The sequence below is a fragment of the Equus caballus genome, chromosome 4, assembly GCF_041296265.1.
Source record: "Equus caballus isolate H_3958 breed thoroughbred chromosome 4, TB-T2T, whole genome shotgun sequence".
NCBI classification, from domain to species: Eukaryota; Metazoa; Chordata; class Mammalia; order Perissodactyla; family Equidae; genus Equus; species Equus caballus.
Window position 1 is genome coordinate 43,430,836 of NC_091687.1, and position 19,091 is coordinate 43,449,926.

A 19,091-nucleotide genomic window follows, 5' to 3' on the forward strand; every position below is an offset into this window, starting at 1 on the left:
TGCCTTTGTTTCTCTCCAGGTCTGTTCACCAACAGTAGCATGGTAGTGAGCTTGGTTTAGAATTAATTCTGCGTTCTTGCCCTCCCTTTTATCCTTTGGAAGCTAGTTTCTATTCATTTCTAAGCCACAAATTATTTTATCAATTCCAACATTCACAATTTTTCGCGTTGGAATTGATGATGTGTTATAGTTTAATTAGCAGTAACCCTTTTTCTTAGTGGTACATAAAGTAATTGTGCATCTTACAGTCGCTGGCCTGCTCAGTTCAAAGTCCTGTGGTAATTGCTTTGTGCTTCCCCCTTTTGGCGGCAGCAAGATGTGCTTTGGAGTCAAGAAGGATGGAGTGGAATGGCCTGCTCTGCTCCCTGTCACCCGTCTCCACCTGACCAGACTTAGTGGTCTTCCATGAGCTGGTGAATGGTGGGACCATGAATGGAGGGACCATGGCCCCCTCATGAAAAGCAGAGAACAGGCAGCTGGGCACTCTGACCCTCTTCTCCGGGGTTTTGCATGCCCTGAGAGAGCAGGGGAAAGCGAGAACCCATTGCCCTCATAAAACACAAGCCCTTCTCTTCACAGAGGGCCGCCTGTGTCGCTGAGTGTTCTGGTTGCAAGCAGCAGGCACCAAGTCCAGGGATTTATTGGAGGAAATCTGGTGCTCCCAGAGTCAACAGGAGGCAGAAGGAACAGGCTTGAGAAAGGGCAGGGGCCGAGGGAACGCAGACCATGGACCTCTGGAACAATCTGGCCAGGATGCTGAATACCACTGCTACTATGGCACATTGCCCAAAATGAATCCTAAAGGTCCCCTAGGCTTTGCCTCCTGCTCCAAAGACAAAGCCCCAGTTAGGAGCATCCAGTGTGACTGCCCAGATCCTGCCTGTGTCCTGGTCACCAGGAGACAGAAAACAGGAAAATGTCTTTCCTTGGGCTTCAGGAGAAGAAAGTAGGGTCCAGAATGTCACCCATCCAACAGTACTACAAGGGAAATAACCCCTAGACAGAAAGGGGTTTTGATACTGTATTGCCAAACAGTGGCAAACGTTTACTGCACTCCCTTTCCAATGGCTCCAATTTGTGAGGCCATCAGAGCAGGTCAACAATCAGAAGACTGTGGCATATTCAAATTGACTACACTGGCTTCATTCTGAGCCACAGACTGGTAAAGGAGGCTAACCCTTCCGGAACTCACGCAGAGGTCAGGCCTTGTGCTAAGTGTGTTCTATGTGATTGCTGCCGAACATGCACTTATTCATTCCTAGACCTTCAGAAAACCTGAAGGAAGGAGCACGGTGGTTACCAAAGACTTTTGCAACCAGAGGGAATGAATCCAGCAAATGCAGACAGCAGAATTTGGGTGCTAAATAACATAATGTGTCTAAAAGATGCCATTGTTTGAAATTAGCCCCTTGGACTGACAGGTAATTAACTCTGCCACGAGTTTAATTTCTTGTGTAGACCTGGTACAGGAAACCATACATGGGTGGTAATTTTTTTTTTTCCTGCAATCTCAGAGGAAATGTAACCGGGTATGAACTAGTGGCACAACTCATATATCAGTAATCTAGCGGGTCTACATAAATCCTTTTCTTTAAAGTTATTTAACTGTTTTGGAAATGGTTTCAACAGAAGTAATTCCAATTGCACCAGAAAGGAAACCAGAGTCTTAAAGAAAAATAGACTCTCTTTGCTGAGCAAGGCAAACATCTCAGAATGCAGAGAAACAAACCAGTCTCTTGTGTTTTATTTCCTAACAAATCCACTGAAACACTTACTTTATGTCTTTAAAAGGCTGATAGACAAAGAATTCTATGGCCACTAAAAATTAAGCGTTGCAACTGGTTTGTAACCACTTCAAACCGGCAGGTACTATTTTTTAAATTCATTTCTTTGTGATTCACAGTATCTCATTATGGGACTTTGTACATGTTATAAACACAATAAATATTTGTTGGGTTTTTTTAGAAAAAAATCATTGAAAACCTATTCTCTGTGGAAGGATTTTCTATTTAAAGAATTAGATAACCTGCTATTTTCCCACACGCTTCATCCACAAACGAACACACTGCTATCACGAACCTAGCCCTTTTCATAGCCAAGCCCTTACAAAATAATATTTTTCCAATCAGCTCTAAGTTACACTTTCTGTCATGATGTTGCTTCTTGACTCTTCCAGGAATAAATGTTTAAAATAAAAACCCTTATACTGTGTGAGAGGTGAGAACTTGATAGTATCTAAAGCTGACTAATTCATTTGGTGAAACCAGCTTCGTTTTCAGAACCAGGTGGTATGAATGTACAAACTAGGTGGCTCTGATAAGAGCCCAGTTGTTTTCCATAGTCAATGGAACTGACAGTAAATTAATTTAGACTTTGACTCCTTCCACCCCTGGGGTCCACAAAATGTGATGGAAGAATCTGTTTATTAGTCTAAGATCTTCACACAGCTCACTCCCTTAACTCCTTGAAATTTTTGCTCAAATGTCACCTCATTGTGGCTTTTCCTGAGCACGCTGTTTTAAATTTCAGCTCTTCCTCCCCTTACCAGCATGCCCAATCCCCCTTTCTGGCTTTCTATTTCCCCATAGCACCTATCTGACACAGTATATGTTTTGCTTATTTATTTGTTTGCCATTCTCTCCCCTAACTCAAATGGAAGCTCCAAGAGCTCAGAGATTTTTTTGTCTTTCTTGTGCCTGTCATATGCCCAGCACCTGGCACACAGTAAGTGCTCAATAAGTATTTGTGGACATACAAGCTAAAGCAACGTTGTTTGAAGGTTTCTGTGTATGTATGGGAATTCACAACTCCCTTGGTGGTTTACGAAGCAGTTTCACTTCAATTATTTTATTTGGTCATTCTTACAACAGCATTGTGTTTTAAGAAAGGATATTATCCCAGTGCAGCAGACAAGGAAACAGGGCCTCAGAGAGTTTCTATGAATTGTGTACAATTAAGGGGCTAGCAAGTGGTAGACTCCAGCTTGGAACCCACGTCAATGTCTTCTCTCTCTATGCTGCTCCCGCCCACATTGTGGATCCATCTGACCAGAGGAATTAATGCTTTGTATTAAGCACTGCTGGTCAGGTCTCAGGGCAGTGGATTCCAAAATGTAAATAAGAACAGAATTTGGATATAGCATGTATATTCTTGGTAAATTAAGCAATCCCTATATATAGCTCTCAAGGATATGAAACCTAACTTCTGCTAGGCTGAGCCTTACATGTGCTTACCTCTTGGAAGTAGAAGAGTGATCCGTTTCGAGGCCATGTGATGTCCACCTCAAAGAACCTCCACAAACCCCTCCTGACACTGCAACTGGACATCGCACCTGCTTGTACCTTAGGCCTTTCTCCACAGCATTTCTGTTTCATGTCATGCTGTGGGTAGGGAGGCAGTACACATAATGGCTAAAGATCGTAGACCCAAAAGCAGGCAGAATCAGACAGAATTTGAAGCTCGACGTGGTTGGGAGTTTCTTTGGGGAAAATTTCTCTGTCTCCTCATCTATAAAAACTGGGCTAATGGTACCAAGTTCTGATAAATTAGATTGTACAAGTAGAGCATTCATCACTGCCTTGGGTATTGTTATATTTCCTGTATCTCTTCCCCTAGGTTATAAGATCATAGAAGGTAAGGCACTTCACTGGCTTTATTGGTTTGCTAGGGCTGCTGTAACAAAGTGCCACAAACTAGGCGGTTTAAACAATAGCAATTGAATGTCTCACAGTTCTGGAAACTAGAATTCCAAGGTCAAGGTCTTGGCAGGGTAGTTCCTTCTGAGGGCTGTGAGGAAGAATCTATTCTGGTCTCTTCCTTAGCTTCTGGCGGTTTACTGGCAGTCTTCCGCATCCTTGGCTTGTAGAGGCATCCCCCTAGTCTTTACCTTCATGTTCACGTGGCATTCTCCCTGTGTGTGAGTCTGCGTCTGGATTCTGAAGTACTGGGGGTTAGGACTTCAACATATCAGTTTGTGGGGGGGAACACAATTCAAACCATAAAATGGGTCTCATCGCCTTTGTATTTGTTGTATTTACTTGTATTTAGTAGGTGTCAGGGCATGGCTACTGAATCTATTAGATTTAAAGAAATGTCTCTAGAAGGTTCGGAAATGGAGCCACTTCCCAGCAGATTTTGAAAATTGCCTCTCCATCCAAGGTATACCGGAAGAGGAAACTTCCCTCCAGCTGGTGCCTCACTGGGCTTTGTGTTAGGACTTTGGGTCAGAAAGATACATCATGTTGAGGGGAATATTTTTTTCAGGACTTTCCAAGCAGGTTTTTAATGGGTAGGGGGCAGTTATATCTTTATATGTGAATAACCCCATGTGTTATTCAATACTTACCATTTTAAGGGTGTATTTATCTAAAAATCTGGATAACTCAGTGTTCTTTTCACAGTTTTAAGTGCAGATTTTTACCTCATAGGAATGTGTTAATAATATTGTGTTAATGAATGTGTTAATAATAAGTGACAATTCTCCTTAAAAGTATGTATATAGTGTGGTTATAAAGTAATGAAGTTTGATCCACAGTCTACACACGTGTGTGTACAGTACTGAATTTCAATGAAAATTGATATTTTAAAAATTTTAATATCTAAATTACAATGTTATACTTTATACATCCATATTTTTAAAATTAATATTCCTTCCACAAATCACTTGCTTAATATGGTCAAAACTTTCGGAGTTGCTTTTCAGGCTATACATATTTATTTGGACATTTATAATGCATTCTCTAAGTGGTTGGTGCTGAAATTTTGAGTTGATGTAAATCTTAGGATTTATTGTGATGGAAATGGGACTCTCCGTTGAGCTTGAGATCTTATAGAAGTCTGTGAATATTTGTTGAATGAATAAATACATCAATGAATGTATGGGAGGGGGAGGTGAAGTTATTTCTTTTAAACTCCATTTGAACCAATGAAATCAATAACCTACGGTGAATATAATACTTAAGAGTGAAGGTAATGTATTTAAAAACTGTGAAATCAAGTTTTAATGTTTTAGATCATTTTATTTCTGTCAGTTGCGTTTTCTTGTGACACCTTGACTCGCCCTACATTTACATTGTGACTGGTAATTTCAAGTGCTCTGCAATGAAAGAGGCCTCTAAGAAGGACAGGTTGACAGCGGAGAGAGAGGGAGCACAAGTTTGCATAGGGCGGGAAGGGCACTCTAGCATCTGGCGGTGGGAGCCAGCTGGGTCCATTTGTTCATGCTCATTAAATTTACATTAATGCATGAGCTGGTCTGAATGGGAAAATGCCATTTCAGGTTGGTTGCTCTCTCCCTGGCCAATGGCAATGACTTTGGGGGCCAAACCCCTGGTTGTTTACTTGCCAGTGGCGTTTGACCTGGGGTCAGACGTGTATTTAACCCTTTCCTGTAGGTCAAAAACAAATTAATTTGGTGAGAATTAAATTGGAAGAGTCGTCTGTACAGCAGGTGTCCCCTGTGGAGAATGTACCCCAGGTGGAACCATTTTCAGATCTATTCCTGGGCCATCTCCAAAGAAGTTTCAGAGGTCAGAGAGGCAATTCCAAGACATCCCATGTGGTGAGGGCCTGAGGTGGATGCAGCAGGTGCCGACTCGGGGCGGTTTTCTCAGCAACTTGGAGGGACTTTCAAAGAGGCCCCTTTGGGAGATAATTTATTCATATATTCATTAGCATATATCTTGGACATTCGTTGTGGACTGATTTACTTAGAAGTTGCCCTAAAGGATTGGAACTTTACCCTTTGCCCCTACCTCCCACCTTCAACCAGAGACTTTGATTTAAAGGAAAGAAAATAATGCATTTTTCTCTTTCTTTTTTCTAGAGGATGAGGAAGATGAGGAAATGGTGGAACCTAAAGTTGGCAACGATTCAGAACTGGAAAATCAAGACAAAAAACAGGAGGTGAAGGAAGGTATGGTGTGGAAGATAAATTGAGTCATCCTTTTATGGTTGCTATTTTTTTTTACCAACATAAGAGACTATAGGGGTAAGTAAAAAATAAATGTACACTCCCTATGTGGAAGATTTTTTATGATTGTTTAATACATTACATTTAGCAGCATAAACTGTAATCTCCAAAGCAAGAGTCATTTATTTTTTGACTGATAGAAGCAAATAAAATACAAACCATCCACAATTCCAGCAACAAGTCCAGTCACGATTCCAGTAAAACTATTAGTAAACAGTGATAAAATAAGACACTTGTTATCAAATGTCGTGTTATCCAGTTCACTCCGTCGTATAGTCCCGATGATAACAGTAAAGGAAAAGAGCAGATATAATTATTTTGTCAATAAATTCTAAAGTTTATTTGTGTGATCTATGTAGAAACATTAACAGTGATCGTTATTATTACCTGTACTGTTAAAGGGCTTCTCTCACATCTCTGCCTGTGTAAGGAAGAGCCATCTTTACATGTTCTAGTGATAATAATGACTAACGTTGATTAAGGGCTTACTGTGTCCTTGGCTCTCTCCTAAGTACTCTAAGTGCTCTGCTCACAACATCCTTTTGAAGCAGATATTATTATTTCCCCTATTTTATAGATAGAGACCTAGAAAGAGAGAGGTTTAAAAATTTACCCAAGGATACGTGATGTATAAGTACATGAGCCAGAAAGGGGAAGACAAGAAAAACTGCAGGTGATGTTTCCCTAAAAACCTAATTTTGTATCCCTTTGAGACTCTCAGCCCATGGAGACAAAAGAGAATTTTGAAATTGTCATTCTTACTGACAAATGGAGTGTTGGTGAGAGTGGAGTACATTAAAAAGATTCTTCCATATTTCCTACTAAGTGTCCCAAATAAGGATCAACACAACTTTAATTAGAAGCTCATTTGAGTTTTACATGTTAAAGATGCCTGTGGCTCTGGCACAGTGCATGGCACATAGTTGTCACTGGGGACTTATAGAAATGGGTACATATTGGTCATATGTACTCACTTCAGCCTGCTCAGGCCTTGCCTGAGGTTGACTACTGTCAGGTTCTGCGGTATGACTGAAGGCAGGGTATAAATTCAGCATCTTTAACAGAGGTATCCACGAAAGGCACAAGAGTTACTTTTTCCAAGAGATTCTAAGTGGATTTGACTGAAGAGATTTCATATTTACAACTCTAATAAGAACATATTGTTTTTCAAAAGCTGGTGACTAGAATATCATTAACACAGGTGTAGCAAGAGACTAAATAAGTCAAGATTTATTAAAATACTCTCTTTTTCCTTTTGCAAAATGTCCTTAAGATATACTGGGGGATAAGGAGCCAGGGTATCTTCTGTGAGTCTTGGCACAGATTCCCTGCCGCCCCCCAACCCCAATCGCCAAATTATCTTCTCTGGCAAAGCACTCCGACCTCCTTCTTAAGTTCTGAATAGAAACACCCTCCAGTTTTAACTGTTACTCATGCTTCATGGAATTGATTAAGGTCCTGTTAAAAGTCAAAAAGAAGTTTGAAAGTACATTTCCTGTTACTGCCGTGCTATGTGCCTCATTCTCTATTAATGGCCTTTCTGCAAATTAGCACATAATGGGTTAAAAGCATGTTTATGTTGGCATCAGGCTCTCTCTAGCTTTTTTTAAAGCAAGACAGTATTTTGCAAACTTTTTAAAGCATCTCCAGCAGATATCATCGTGGCGCCATTCACACGGCTGCATGGTAGTTAGGGCTGTGTCAGCACTTCCATTAGGAGCCCTGAGTTTCAGGGATTTATTACTCAGCCATAAAAATTCGCTCTGGGCTGAAACTTGACGTACACAGTTTCAAACCAGGGAACACATTTTTGAGAAATCTGGACTTTTTTGGAGTTTAAAAAAAAAAAAAAGGTGGTGAGGGGGAGATGGGAAAAAAATCTGTGCTCACTAGCTTTTGACGTTTTTGCTCATGTGACATCAAAATGCATTAAACAGTGAGGAAATATGGGTTCAATTTATTGCTGTTTTCACTCTTTTTTCCACAACAGAGTAGGGAAAAACAGCAGGTACATTTTAGCTTTTAATCAAATTTTAGGAAACTTCTATATGTGAGTGTCGTTGTATCTTCATGTTTAGAGATTTAAAACAACAGAATTGGAAACCTAACTCTTGTAAATGTGCATTAACTCAGAAACCTCACATTAACTTCAGAGGAGTTCCTTCTTTATTGATTTGGTTTGGTTTGCTTATTCTTGTTTATCAACTGATTCCTCTGTAAAATTCCCTTAAAAGCCACTGTCCCTATTTAATCTGATTTAATATTTAAGCTATTTGGGTTTACGTATATATTTTTTATCTTTTAAATTGAAAAATATTTTTAAATGTAATTTTTTATATTAAAATTTAACATCATTGGAACAAGGCAAGACATTTCTGAAGTGGATATTTTAAAAATGACTTTTGACCTAAAAATGAAATTGTAAAATGCTCAGTGTAAATTGTGGATTTCATTATGAATTTTTACAGAGAAAAAAGTCCCAAGAACCCTAGAAACCAAAAGATATATACTAAATAGAGTAAATTAAAAAGAAAATTGTAAAAGTAGACATTAAGGTCAACGTGAAGACTCAAGAAAGCATAACAAATAGGATAGAATCGTTATGGAAAACACATCACACATCAAAAAGTATTTTTATATACAAAACCAAGAGAAATGAAAATTTCGATAGTAAAAAGAATAAAAAGTAGACCCTAAAATAAAATTTATAACTAGATTTTAATTTTGCAGGCCACAAATTCATAAAATTAGACAGTCTTCTAAACTTTGAATTTCATGAATTTAGTATGTTGTTTTCATACTTGTTATTCAAGCTAAATATAACTGTGCAGTTAAATTTTGGTAAGTTTGTCATTTAGATCGTATGTAAGTCATATCCATGTTTTCTACTTTTCATAATGAATTTTTATTTTTAGAAAAATGTCATTTTAAATGCATAAAGTATTGTTAGCTCCTGGCAGAAATATTCCATGTTTTGTGTTGCAAAAATAAACAAACCTGCTACTATAATATTTTCTGCTTAACTTATAAGAAAAATCAAATATTATGAATGCCCACGTTTTGCTCTGATATGCCTTTTGCTATTAAATTAATTCCTACCTTTTTATACAGTGAACATGTGGAAAATAATTAATTAGGTTCCAGGGATAGGGAAAAGCTACAGAAACAGATATTTCAGGGAGAATTTGGGGTCTATCCTGGAGTAATACAATTCCAATTCTAATTGTTTATGCTTGTATTTTGAACCTTGTGGGTTCCATTAATCAACCACTTTTCTTTCGTGAAATATAATGTCTGGAGAGGTTTTATCTCTGAGCACAGCTTTTGGTTGTGGTTCCTAGATACTCCATTATGCTTTCATTACATCGTAACAACACTTACCAATTTAAAGATTTTTAAATATGGGAGGTTTTGAGTTTTTATCGAAAATAACTCTGGCCTTATTTGACTCCTAATGTGAATATTGTTTATGACTTTAAAAGAGTACTTGTCTGCACATGCATCTTATTATTTTGTGCTAACAAATCATGTCATTTGATCCCTGTTAGACATCAAAGCTTAATATAAAGCATCTCCTTTGTTTTGCTTCAGTAGCAATTTAATTTCAAGCCAAATATTGTATTGTCAAACATAATATCTGGAGAGGCTACTGCTTCACCTACCTGAACTTGGCCTCTGCAAATACACTTTGATCAGCCATTTATGTTTCTCTTAGAAAAGAAGTTGTATGTCTCGAAAGCTGAGATCAAAGTGACAATAAGATACACGGAAGAAAAAATTACAGAAAATTACTACAGACACTATTTTTTATTCAAGGTAATGGACCTGTAAGGAAGGATACAGGTGAACTAGAAGTAGCTAAAAAAGGTAAACAGAGAATAGAATAGATATTTTTTAATATCATAAAAAAAGGGAAAAAATCTGATTTCTCTGCTTAATTTCAGGTATATCTCAAGTTATCCATCAACAGTGACTAAGGCTGAAGGAGACTTTTAAAAAAAAACTTTCTTCTTGGCTCTATAGTATCCTTGTTTAATGAAGTTTATTTATTTATGTAACAATACTAACCAAAACAAAATGAACCTAGCATTTTGTAGGGATTTTTTTTCCTTTTGCCTAGTTACAGCTAATAGTTTTACTGTTTTCTTTCACTTCCTTACATAAGGGTGAAAAAATTCAAATGCCTCATTTATGGGAGTTTTAGAAAGTAGACTAATAAATTACTCCTCAGTTACTAATTATTGAATGCTTAACTATTTGCCCAATATATTTATTTTTAACCCTTAAACCAGATTTAAAGATTAGATATCATTACTCCATTTTATAGATAAAACTGCTGCTTAGAGGCTTTAATTGATTAAAGAACCAAAGGCAGCAAATGGCAGAGTCACTGTTGGGTTTGTAGAGTTCTTCTTATGGTTTATGGTCTACGTACTGCCCCCTCATCATTTCTCAAACTAGTGTCTGGTCGACACTGCTCAGCAGATGTTGATGGAGGTTCTTGGAGAGTCCCAGGACACATGGGCATATCTAGGGTTCTGGAGACTTCAGCAACAAAGAAATATTTCTAACTCTATTTAGGGCTGCTAGAAACTACTGGGTGAACTATTTTTGGAGACGAGCTTCTGCTGTAGTAGATCAATCATGTTTTGTTATAATATTACCTAGAGAGCATTTCTCAAGGTGTGAACCAACTAAATTATAATCATTCTAGTTTCTTATACAAATACAGGTTCTGGAGTCCCTCCAGACCCCTGTGTCGTGTTCTGGGGCAGAGAAGGGGAGGCCAGAATGAAAGAGACGTTGGGAACATTAAAAACTTGAGATGCACTGTCGTGGCTCTGCAGGAGGCTTCTGGATGGTTCAGATTTCTCAGGACAATAAATTTGAGCTACCATTAATCGAATCAAATAACACTTCCCTAAAACATACTACGGGTGACTGCACTTAAGTGATTTCTCGGACCATGTGGCCAGATACAAGTTGGTCCTGGTTATGGGGATGGTTGTGAAAGTGTTTGGAAAAACCTGTGCGTGAGTGGTTCCACCAGGGACTCCTCCTGGGCTTGTAACCGACTACCCTCTTCCTGTAGCTTAAACTTCAAGAGCTTCTGGTCCTGCTGAAAGAGTAATCAATCAAATGTTCGTTGAAAGCTCTGTGCGCAGGAGCTGAGCTGGCGTTCTTGAAGAACCACAAAAGATTCAGCTGGCAGTTTCTGCCCTGGAGGGTTTCTCAGCCTGGGGAGTCCCTAATCATTTCTCTACAGTTTTATGTAAACCCTACTATAGAAGCAACAGTTTACGTAATCATGACTCGGAGGTGAGCTAACTCTCAGACACTGACACACTACTAGTTAAGCCTCATTTTCGAGCTCATCTTCAAATTTAGTTTGATAAGATTAATCATGCTAGAAAAATAAGGTATAAAAACAGTTGTGAGGTATCTTAGAGAAGACGTGTTCCACGTGTTTGGTTAAAAGCAGACGATGTCTTAGGTGAAGGCAGGTTTGGAGGCACATGTTTCAGTTTTTAAGGGGAATCTATGTGGCAATCAGTCAGCCTTTCCAACTGACCATCTAAAATAAAATGAGTATATCCAATGGAAAGAGGAAAGGTGTTGTCTGGATCATTTTATAGATAGCTCTTAATTATTCAACATGTACAGCTTTACAGTAGTATCTAATATACATAGTTTTATAGATTTCTCTATTATGTACCATTTGAGCTGTTTTTCAAGTTCAATTCTAAAGAAAACATTCAGTACTGATTTCTAAAAAACACCAATCTATTTTCATCTGTAATCTTTTTCAATTCTTCAAAATAGTAATTAGTCCAGATATGAAATCTTTTTGTAAAACTGGTGGTGGAGACATCTGCAAAAACCTTTGGTGTGAATTTAGGAGTAATTTAGAATTGATATTAACAATGGTTTATTTCACTGTATCTTATCATGCTCTTGCTAAGCAGTATCTTTCAAGAGTTGGTTTCTTCCTGAAATGTTTTCATTGTTTTTTTTCTCCTTTCCTAACAATCTCTTTTACATAAAAAGCCCCTCCAAGGGAACTGACAGAGGAAGAAAAACAGCAGATCCTTCATTCAGAGGAATTTCTCATCTTTTTTGATCGGACAATACGGGTAATTGAGAGAGCACTGGCAGAAGACTCCGACATCTTCTTTGACTATAGCGGTCGAGAGTTAGAGGAAAAAGATGGGTTAGTTTCTTGTGTGCATTTAAAAAAGAAAATTTGTGATAAGTTATCTGTTGATTCTAAATTCATTTATGTATTGACTAGGCAAACCCCAAACTAACAAATCAGAGGAGGATGAAATTCCAGGGTTGATCTTGCTGAATAGCTTTGACTAAGGGCTTTGGTTATAACTTCTGGCTTAGAGTTTCCCTGTAATTATCATGCACTTCCGTGAAATGCTTTTGAACTTGATATCTGGGGAACAGTCCAGGTGATAGAGACTGGCAGAGTCATGTACATTGTCCTTTGAGAAAACATTCTTATAAACAGCATAAGGAGATTTGTGTTATATCCAGTAGATATATTTTTGATGTCTAAGCAAACAGGAAGCTGAAGAAAATAAACATGAGATACAGGAAACCTTAACTGGTCTGGGAGACAGACAACAGAGACTGAAAACTTTTTCCTCTTTTGAGACCAAAAGATTATGTGTGCATGCCTTTTAGGAAACACATCTGCAGGGATATATTTACAGATAAAACAAAAAAAACTAAAAGCAAATGGTCTCAAATGACTTTCTTCGTGACTACAACATGTGTATTATGAAAGGCAGTGGCTGGAAACCATCGTAATGGGGATAGTAGGAGACACTTGATGATGTTTGTAAGAAGAAGATATAGCTGGGTTTTAGCCACAGATTCCTTTTGGCCAAAAGCAATATGAAAAGGTGAGGTCACCTGCCTTTTTCATCAGACCTGACTTTTTATAATTTCTACAATTCAAATACATTCCCAAAGGGCAATGTATTGTGACTGGGGACGCTCAGAGAAACGTAATAGAGGCTCTCAAAACAGTTTCAAAAGGGAATTCTGAAAAGCTTCTAAACAGTTGACAGCATTGTTAGACTACTTCAAAGAGACAACGATATTTTGAATATTCATGTTATGGATGTTTGTTTTCTTTGAAAAAGCCATTATTCTGTGATTCAGTTGATTTTCTAGGCCCTATTTCCCTCTGAGTGCCTGGCCCATTGTTACCCTGGGTTCCTGGCAGTTACTTGGGTGCATGTACCTCTTGCCTGAGTTTACAACAGTGGAGCTGAGGAAGGGTTAGCAGGAAAAAAAGGTCATAAGTCAGCTGATTAGAGCCCAAGTAAATAGTTTGCAGCCAAGTCACCCAGTCTGAACAGAAGCTATATAAGACAAGTGATGCAGGTGCAAGCCAATGGAATGAAGCAAATGAAGAGGAAAAAAAGGTGAGTGTGGAGGAATTCCTGAACTGAAGCCTGGGAAAGTTAGGCAGGTTTCCATGCAGGTCCAAAAGCTGCTGGCACAGAACAAGCATTACTCAATTTAAACACTCAGTCTTGTGGAGCAAATGCAGCGTTCTTCGAAGGAGGTTTTGTGGCCAGTTGAATATCAGCCAAATGTAATCCTTCTAGATTGGTCTGTGTTTTGGTCTGTGTTAAGTATCTAATACATTTGGTGAATCCCCCACTCTCCACCATGCCTGTCTCATGGTACAACTTATCACTTGCCATTGAGCAGGGAGGCATCCACTACAGTCAATCAGCAATTACAGGTAAATAGAAACATGCATATCATCTCTGGTCAAAGGCTACATAAGGTGGTATTAAGATCAAGGAATCTCCGAGTGCTCTCTTGCTGCTGGGAGATTTCCAGTAAACTCTGCTTCAAGATAGAACTTAGCAGGAGGAGGAGAATGCTTTAGGCTGGTCCAGATGAGAACCTGAAACAAATTTGACATTTCATACCAGGCTTAGAACATGTGGACACCTTTTCTGCACCAGGTTAGAGAGGAATTTTCATAAAAGAGACCGTCATTAGTTCATTTATTTATGATCAATGTTTGCTGTCTAAATTAATGCTTTGGGGGCCGGCCCTGTAGCCGAGTGGTTAAGTTTGGCATTCTGCTTCAGTGGCTCAGGGTTTGCAGGTTCGGATCTGGCGCGGCCTATGCACTGCTCATCAAGCCATGCTGTGGCAGGCAACCCACATATAAAATAGAGGAAGATGGGCACAGATGTTAGCTCAGGACCAGTCCTCCTCAGGAAAAAGAGGAGGATTGGCAACAGATGTTAGCTGAGGGCTAATCTTCCTCAAAAATAAATAAATAAATGATAAATTGGTGCTTTGGCTTCAGAGAGTATTGTGTGCCATGCTCTAGCCATTTCGTTCCTTCAATATGAGTGGCAGAGATGAAGCCCCATTCTGAAGCATCATATTTTTCTTTGATGTTTAAACCCTCCTAGGGATGTCCAGGCTGGAGCCAACCTTTCTTTCAATCGTCAATTCTATGATGAGCATTGGTCCAAGCATCGAGTAGTCACTTGTATGGACTGGTCTCTCCAGGTAAGAATTGTTACTGGGATGGGACAAACTGGGCTTGTGTTCTCATGGCATTTGCATAAAAAAATAAGAGACATTAACTCCACTACTTTGGATATGTTCACTAACCTACAATGTTCTTCTGTGCCTGTTGGTTTTCTCATTTTACTGAGGCTTCAGTTTACGTTTTGTCCTCTGTTATTCACATACATTGAGTACTCACTATGTGCTGGATACCAGACAAGGAGCCAGGCCATTCTGTCCATGAGACTGCTCTCATTAAGGTCACCTATGATTTGCCATTTGTCAAGTTCTGTGCATATTTTTAAGCTTTCATCTGCCCTGACCTCTCTTTATCATCTGCCTTAGTTGACTTCCTGGTACTTCTAAAAACAGTATCCTTCCACTGAGTTCCACAATTCTACTCTCTTCTAGTCCTCACGCTTCTCCAAGACTTCTTTTCCCTTTATTACCCTGGGGATCCTCGTGGTCATGTCCTCAACCTTTACTCTTCTTTCTGATAACATTCTCTGTGGGAGATCAACCACCACATGGGCAGCCTGTTTATATCTCACACCCAATATCACTCCTGATTTCCGGTTTACACACCAGGTAGATCCACTCAGGTGTCCCACAGAATCTGAAACTAATCACTAACTCACTATTTCCACATATCTGACGTCCTTTTTTGCCTACTGCATTCTTTCTATGATAAAGCCATTGTAATACACCCAAGGGCCTAAAGCAGAACTTTCATCACTAACATTAGCAACTTCCTCTCCCTTATCCCCCAGACCTAGTCTGTCACCAAGACTGTCCATTTCTCCACTCATATATTCATCATCTTACATCTGTAATATTGCTAATCTTCTAACTTGTCTTTCTCAATCCACACTTGTCCACTTATAGATTTCCCTCTGGACATCTGGCCAAATAATCTTTCTAAAATGCAAATCTAATCACTTTACTCCCTGGATTAAAACTCCACATTGCCTGTAAGAAAAAGTCTAAACTCCATAGTGGAGCATTCAGAGTAAAAGCAGGTAGATTTACCAAAAGCCAGTTTGCTGAATCTCCAACTCAATTAGTTGACAATTTATGCAGCACTGAGCAGTTAAATAACGTGCACAAAGGCACACAGCCTAGTTGTGGTGAGGCCAGAATTTGAACCCAGGTGGTCTGACCCCCGAGCCCATGTTCTTGACAACTATGCTATTTCCCTCTTGCGATGACAATGAAATAATAGCAATGAAGGAAAAGAAATGATTAGTCCTGGGCATTTATGCACAGCACAGTTTCTGCTTTCTTGTATTCTATGCTTTTATGGGGAATAATAATCATGGCTAGCTTTTAATTTGTGTTTCTTACGTGCTAAGCACAGTGCCAAGTGCTCTGAAGGCATTATCTTATTTCACCCTCATAACATCATATGAGGCAGCCACTATGACTATTTCCATTTTATAGCTGAAGAAATTGAGGCTCAGAGAAGCTAAGTAACTTGCTAAAAATTAACTAGGATATGGTAGAATAGTGATTTGAACCCAAGTCTTTTAGCACTTCAAGGCATATTCTGTTTACCACTGCCTCCTGCAGAAGGCCTGTGAATCTGGAACCAGGAGAGGTTATAAGTGCTGAATGATATGGGCAGGTAGCAAGTGCTTTCAGAGTTAGTGGGCATTGGGATCTGTCTCTGGTCAGACAGGGCTTCTCGGAAGACTGGGATTTAGACCAGTGGAGGGGAGAAGAGTGCGTTGTAGGCAGAGCAGCAAAAAAGACGATGTGAAGAGCCCCATTTAATTCTACTGGGGAACAGGAGAACTGAAGAGGAAGGTAATCCCCCACAACTGGACTGTCATCAGCCACCAAGTGGGTGAGTGTTCTCTCCTCTTGAATCTCCTTTCCCATGCAAACAACAGAGCACACAGTGCATGATCGTGCCGAGACTAATACAAGCAGAGTTTGCCCAGCCTCTTTCTGCCAGTGCGTGGGTGGTCTGTGAGCACTCTTGGGTGTGTGCACAGAAATCAGATCCAAGCCTGAGGATACACTTAGCTTGGCTTGTTCACTTGTTCAGAGTCTGGAAATTATACAGGAACCTTACCTGACACATTCCTCAGAGGCACTTTTACTGTGTTCCCGGGTCAGCTGATAATGCTTCCTGAGGAGGCAGCAGGGCCGGCATCAGCGGGGCTGGTCCCTGCCTGGCCTCAGCTTGCAATGGGCCATATTGCTCATGGATGGATTTGTTTCCACGTAGGGTTCTGTGTGATGTTTTTGTTGCAGGAAGTGAAACTGTAAAGGGCAGGAACTCCACCATGGAGGGACCAGTTTTGTGTAACCTGCTCATCTACACTGTAGTGAAGAGGTTTGCAGTTCTGAAAAATGTGTTTCATATGGAGCATGAGAAAGAAAGAATTGGAACCCTCAGCTCCTATATCATAACACTTTTGTGGGGTTCAAAAGACCAGGTTTACATGCTTATGGGATGGAGACTTCCTAAATGGATCTAGAATCAATCTAATTATGTTAAGAAACAAAAGAAGGATAAAGGCACAGCTTGGAGTCTAATGGTTACATGTACACCTAGGATAATTACCTGAATGGGACAGGAGGGAGCAGACGGGAAAAAAAGGAAGGAACTATAAGGTTTCTGCATAGCTTTGCTTTGATCTCCTGGGCTTCTTAAAGAAGAACACTTTAACTTTGCAACATTTACAAAATATCCACCAAACATTATTCCCTGGAAGAAATTTGGGCACTTGAGGAATTATGTCAACTTTGTCACTCATTGAACATTGTGTAGCAGAGGGGGTCAATAATGCTATCCACATACCACATAACAGATTTCCCAGACTTGCACAAAACCAGACTCATGATCTTACTTCCACCATAGATACTCCTTTCACATGTAAATTGCATCCTCCAACATTGCAATCATCCAAGATACAAACCCAAGTGATGTCTGACAGCTCACTTGCTGCCAAATCCAATCGAATTTACAGTAGCAATGACTACCACTGACACCGATTCAAATACACTAACATGTAGATTTGGCATCTACTTTATGTCATGCCCTCTACTTCTTGCTTTTATTAGGAAATAGCTTCCTAACTGGTCATCCTACCTCAAGTCTCTACACTGTTGAGTCATTATAAGTACTTTTACCACATTGGTATTTGCACAGATTACTTATATGCTCTCAATATTACCTTGGACAAGTTGCCTGACTTCTTTTGGCTTAAGTTTCCTCATTCATAAAATTATGATAATACCTAGCTCACATGTTTACTGTGAGTATTAAGTGAGCTAATGTATTTAAAGCACTTAACATTTAAGAAGTATCTAGTACAGAAAAAGTACTCAATAAATATGACCTAGTAGTGAGAGTAGTACTAGCAGTAGTTGTGGAATGTGACTCCTACTGTCCCCAGAGTAAAGTCTCAAATCGTTAGCCTGTACTCAGTGACTTCTGTGAGGATGCCCTGGGGCATTTCCAGTCCTTTCTTCTTTTTCACCTCTTCATATAACCTGCCTCCCAGCCAAATGCTACCATCTGATGTCTCCTGAACATGTTCTTCAACTCTGCGTTAGTTAAGAAAACTTTACCTCTGGCTAGCTTAAGCAAAAAGGGGAATTTATTGGAGAACCTCTGGTGTACTTAGGGAATCCGTGGAAACGATGAAGAACTGGGACTCAAGAAGAGTGGAAACCTGGGCAGCTTGAGGGACCTCACCAATAGGATGCTGTCATAACCTGACTCATTTGCCAGCCCATAGGTTCTGTGTCTCAGTTCAAAATTTACAATAGCTAGCTTAGAGAATGTGATTTGCCTAGCTGGGTCAAGTATCAACCCTGCAATGAATTAGTTGTCCCTGGGAAGTTAGACACCTGTATATTGAGATAATCTCCAAAGATGGGAGAGTCACTGTGAAACAGGCGGATATCCAAGAGAAATTTCCTGCACCCATATTCGTGCCCTTGTCCATACTCTCTCTCTTCTCTGCTAATAACGTACTCATCTGTCAAGGCCCAACTCGAGTCTCATTTCTTCTCACAAGTCCATTCGAATTTCTCTCCCTGCCACAAGCCATGCCATCTAAAATGGTTATTTTCTCCTCTCGCTTGCTTACCTTGCTTACAACTCCCTCTTAGCACATATCGTGTTCTGCTTTTATGTTTGTGTTATAGATATTCATACATGTGTCTTACCTCCCTCTACTGAATGGTGAGTTCCCACAGAGCAAAGCATGTTATTGTTGACATTCTTGTTCCACATTTCACCGGGCACAATGCCTAACATATGCATAGGAGGCACGTGACACATGCCACAGTGGACTGGAAGGGACATGGCCTTTGAAGCCAAACAGACTTCAAGCAGGGTTCTCACTTCTTGGTTTATTAGCAAAAACCCTCAGAACAAGTTACTTACCTGGGGACTCTCGGCTTCTTCATCTGTAGGAAGGGGAAAACTGTTGCCTACTTTAGAGGATTGCAAGGACCAAATGAGTTAACTCATTATCCAGCTCAGTGTCTGGCACATAATGGGCACTTAAAACATGTTGGTTCCCTCCTCTCCAATAAATGT

General features: G+C 39.6%; 1 protein-coding gene across 4 annotated transcripts in view; it reads left to right on the plus strand.

Annotated features, from left to right (window-relative positions):
• Positions 1 to 19,091, plus strand: part of DYNC1I1 (dynein cytoplasmic 1 intermediate chain 1) — a 282,836-nt gene that overhangs the window by 162,222 nt on the left and 101,523 nt on the right. For all 4 annotated transcript variants that reach the window (XM_023639239.2, XM_023639242.2, XM_023639240.2 and 1 more), the window contains 3 exons: positions 5,825 to 5,914; positions 12,020 to 12,182; positions 14,431 to 14,530. In XM_023639239.2, coding sequence (XP_023495007.1) covers positions 5,825 to 5,914; positions 12,020 to 12,182; positions 14,431 to 14,530 — 353 coding nt within the window. The remainder of the gene's footprint in view (positions 1 to 5,824; positions 5,915 to 12,019; positions 12,183 to 14,430; positions 14,531 to 19,091) is intronic.